The sequence below is a fragment of the Sinocyclocheilus anshuiensis genome, unplaced genomic scaffold, assembly GCF_001515605.1.
Source record: "Sinocyclocheilus anshuiensis isolate Anshui unplaced genomic scaffold, SAMN03320099.WGS_v1.1 scaffold659, whole genome shotgun sequence".
In the NCBI taxonomy this organism is placed as follows: Eukaryota; Metazoa; Chordata; class Actinopteri; order Cypriniformes; family Cyprinidae; genus Sinocyclocheilus; species Sinocyclocheilus anshuiensis.
Window position 1 is genome coordinate 98910 of NW_015549698.1, and position 3891 is coordinate 102800.

Genomic DNA, 3891 nt, shown 5'->3' on the forward strand with positions numbered 1-3891 from the left:
ATTGCTGATCACTGTTGTTGTGCTATGATATTGTAATATTTACCATTATATAATCAGAGGAGTATAGAAAAGTTTATGAAAGTGTCACTCCACAATACAATAGCGAAATATATAAATATGTATAGTTTGTTTATGTTACATTAATTAGTGTCTAGCACACCTTCCTAAGGAAAGGATGGACCAGAAGACATTGCAATTACAAAATGATATTTAGACAGACTTAAAGAAGTTCCAGATCTATACTTGTGCTCTTATTATTTCAGTTATTTTGCCTTTAATGTAAATAAACATGTGCAAACAATATACTTGCTCTTATGAATTTATTTTGATGTTAATTACATTGTGCGAGCTGTCTCTTTAATACCGCGTGGTTTATATACATGTTGCTGCTGATTGGGATGACATTTTTGACACACCCACCAAACAAGAGAAAACGTATCTCAAACCCTGTTGCACACCGTTTCCTGGAAACATGTCGTTCAACCCGGAAACCGTAGCAAAACGTTGCACACCGGTTTGAGCTTGAACATGCTCCAGATCTAGTAATCATGATAACTGATCTCTGGCTAATTTGGTTCTTAAAACGAATTTACAGATTTGATTAAAATATCTGGATTAAGTTGTCTAAGATTAGTGCGCGTTCTCGTGTTCCCCGAAAAGGGCAGATGTACAATTATAAAGTAATTATTTCATCACGAATAAATTTTTCAATGAGTAAACCTGGCTGTGTTTATAATGTTACAGATGATGACTACACAACATTATACTATTTTTTTGTATTAATTTTTAAATTATTATTATTGTAAATTACTGTCCCTGGATCAGTAGGGTACTCTTGTAATAAAGTAGCAGTGGCTGGGACAGATTTTAAGTATCAGTTCTGCTTACAAAGATGCAATGTAATCCTGTTTACATGAAATAAACCTGCTCCCAAGCAGGTTTAAACTTACGGAGCTGTTGCTATGACAGCAACTCCGGGATGAGCTTCGAAGAACCAACCAATCCAAGATCAAGCGAAATCATCAACAATCAAATCCAGCTAACTGAGTTAGCGACATACGAAGAACGAACCCCAGCTCTCTTCCAATAGTGTCTGTGCAATCAAGCCGACAATATTGACAGAAATTAAGCGTCCCCAACTAAGCAAGCCAAAGGCGACAGTGGCAAGGAACCAAAACTCCATCAGTGACACAAATGGAGAAAGGAGCCTGGTTTGATTCCAGGCTGCAACACAGGTCAGATTGTGCAGAGGACTTGTCTGGGTCCCGTGTTCTTGTCCCGTGAGTTAGCGACGTACGAAGAACGGGCCCCTGGAGTCCATTCTTCGTACCTCGCTTAATACACTGACTACAAACTACTTTTCACAACAAAACGCACACGAGAGAAATCAACACTGGCACTTATAGGTTTACATGAAAATGGGTTATGCGATGTGGTGTATCTGAAAATGTATATCATGTGCTTTCTAGGTGTGGAAAATATAGTGTATATCGTGACATATTATTTAGTCACTTTGGGGAGGAAAGAATGACACATGAAGATAGTTTAGGAAAAGGTTTAAAGGGGTCATATGATGCTGCTAAAAAGAACATTATTTGGTGTATTTGGTGTAATGAAATGTGTTTACCATGAAGATATTTTGTACATTTCCTACTGTAAATAAATATATAAAAACTTAATTTTTGATTAGTAATATGCATTTCTAAGGACTTAATTTGGACAACTTTAAAGGCAATTTTCTCAATATTTAAAAAATATTTTTTGCACCCTCAGATTCCAGATTTTCAAATAGTTGTATCTCAACCAAATATTGTCCGATCCTAACAAACCATACATCAATGGTAAGCTTATTTATTCAGATTTCAGATTATGTATAAATCTCAATTTTGAAAAATTGACACTTAAGACTGGTTTTGTGGTCACATATGTGTGGATGGGAGTATTCTACCTAATCTGGGGCATGAAGAGCTAATTGTGAGTGTTAGAGGAGCTGAACACGCAGCGCCAGCATGAGCATGTGATCAGAGTGCTCCATAGATTGGAGAGAATATGAAACATCCACCAAATTGTATTTTTTTTTTCTCAATCCTTCCCCTTCTCAAATTTCAGACTCATCACCTATGTAAGTTTACTTGACATCCAGTACAATAGGTGGCGATAATGCTCCGAAGGAGTTATTCGCCATTAAACAAGAAGAAGAAGAACGCACACGGGAAGTGATGTAAGAGCATGCGCGAGACTGGAGTTCTCGAAAACAATGAACCCTGACGCGGCGGTGAGCAAGCAGCTTGCTTTTCGAGTTGTCTGTGCGTTGATTTGCAGCGAAAGACAGAAACCGAAAAAGAAAAATAAACGAATATGGAAGAGAGAATTTCCGGGACGTCGCGAGCAGCCTGGGTTGTCTGTTCTGCAGAGAGAGTTGGAGGTAAATAAATCATTTAGCAGTGGACACAAGTAGCTGCCCGCTGCGGCTCGTTGAAGCTCGTCTGCTTTGTTTTTGTTTCGAATAATTGAAAAGCCTATGTGTGTGTAAATGTATTTAGGTAGAAACTATGTGTTTGTGCTTGCCATAGATCATAGATGCAAACTCCTCACCTTTCAGTGACAACTCAGTTTTTTTTTTATCAAAATGGGTCACTTATGAGATTTGCTTAGATCCAATGAGAAAGAGCCAGTGGCGGCTCCAGGACTTTTTTTATTGGGGGTGCTAAGGAGGGGCTTAACGGTTCAGAGGGGGTGCTAAAAAACTAATTAAAGTGAGTGAAAGTAATGAACGTCTATACGCTTCAGCTATCTAAATAGCATGCAAATTCAGCCACCTTGTGTTTTTTATATACAGCAGCTTCGAAAAAGGCAAATTTGATATATATTTTTTTTTTGTGGTATTAAAGGTGACATATCATGAAAATCTGACTTTTCCAGGTTTTAAGTGCTATAATCAGGTCCCCGTTGAGATCTTATTATAATATCACCGGCCCTTAATCTGTACATTTACACCCAGGCGCCGTCATTTTGATTTCGCAAGCGACAACGGTGTACCAGCTCTAATGCCACAGCAAAAGTTTGAGCACTTTAACCATTTCTGTCACTGCAACTTCCCGATCAGGTGAACTAACACACACAAAATCGTCTGCCTCATGAAAAAAAAATGTATTTAAAAAAACAAGTAGTTAATATTTGCATCATTTACGATTTATTTTATCCACCCGCGACCCACCCGCAAATTATCAGAATACATTTTTTATTACCCGACCCGCAGATTATCCGCAGCACCCGTGGATATAGGAAAAGCTAAATATGTTTGCTGCCTAAATCAGACGGACTTACTGAAAATGCAAATTAATTCTCTGCCAGCAGGAGGTTCTTTAAAGTGGGAGAAACAGAGGTTTCCCCGGTAACGGCTGTACACAAAGCAGCGCTATAATTTGAAGTTGGAAAAAGGTAATAAATTGCAATATATCGCAATATATTTAAAATCGCAATAATATTGTATCGTGACACAAGTATTGTGATAATATCGTATCGTGAGGCCTCTGGTGATTCCCACCTCTACTTATCAGGCATATAACATGCAAGATGAAATTAAAATGACATCGAAAATTTTCTAAAGCTAGTCTTCCTTCAGAAATACAGTGATATAAAAACACCCGCGCCTCGTTATGATTTTTAAACGTGCAGTTACGTGCTCATGTTTATTCAATGAAGCTTTTGGAAAATCCGTCAGTTTTGATATTGTGGTGAGCGCCACAAATAAATAAATGTATGGGAAACACATCCCACAGCACAACCATGCACTCAAAGCAAACTTGCGGACGCTCGAGTATAAATCAGTCTTGAGCGTGTGCGTTAGATACAGTGAAGACAGCGCGTTAGTTTAGAACTCTTCTAATT

At 38.1% G+C, this 3891-nt stretch overlaps 1 protein-coding gene across 1 annotated transcript in view; it reads left to right on the forward strand.

The window, feature by feature from the left end:
• The first annotated feature begins 2232 nt into the window (after positions 1-2232).
• Positions 2233-3891, forward strand: part of LOC107660501 (uncharacterized) — a 7042-nt gene continuing 5383 nt past the window's right edge. Inside the window, exon 1 of the mRNA XM_016449814.1 lies at positions 2233-2425. Within this exon, the coding sequence (XP_016305300.1) occupies positions 2258-2425 (168 nt within the window). The 5' untranslated portion in view covers positions 2233-2257. The remainder of the gene's footprint in view (positions 2426-3891) is intronic.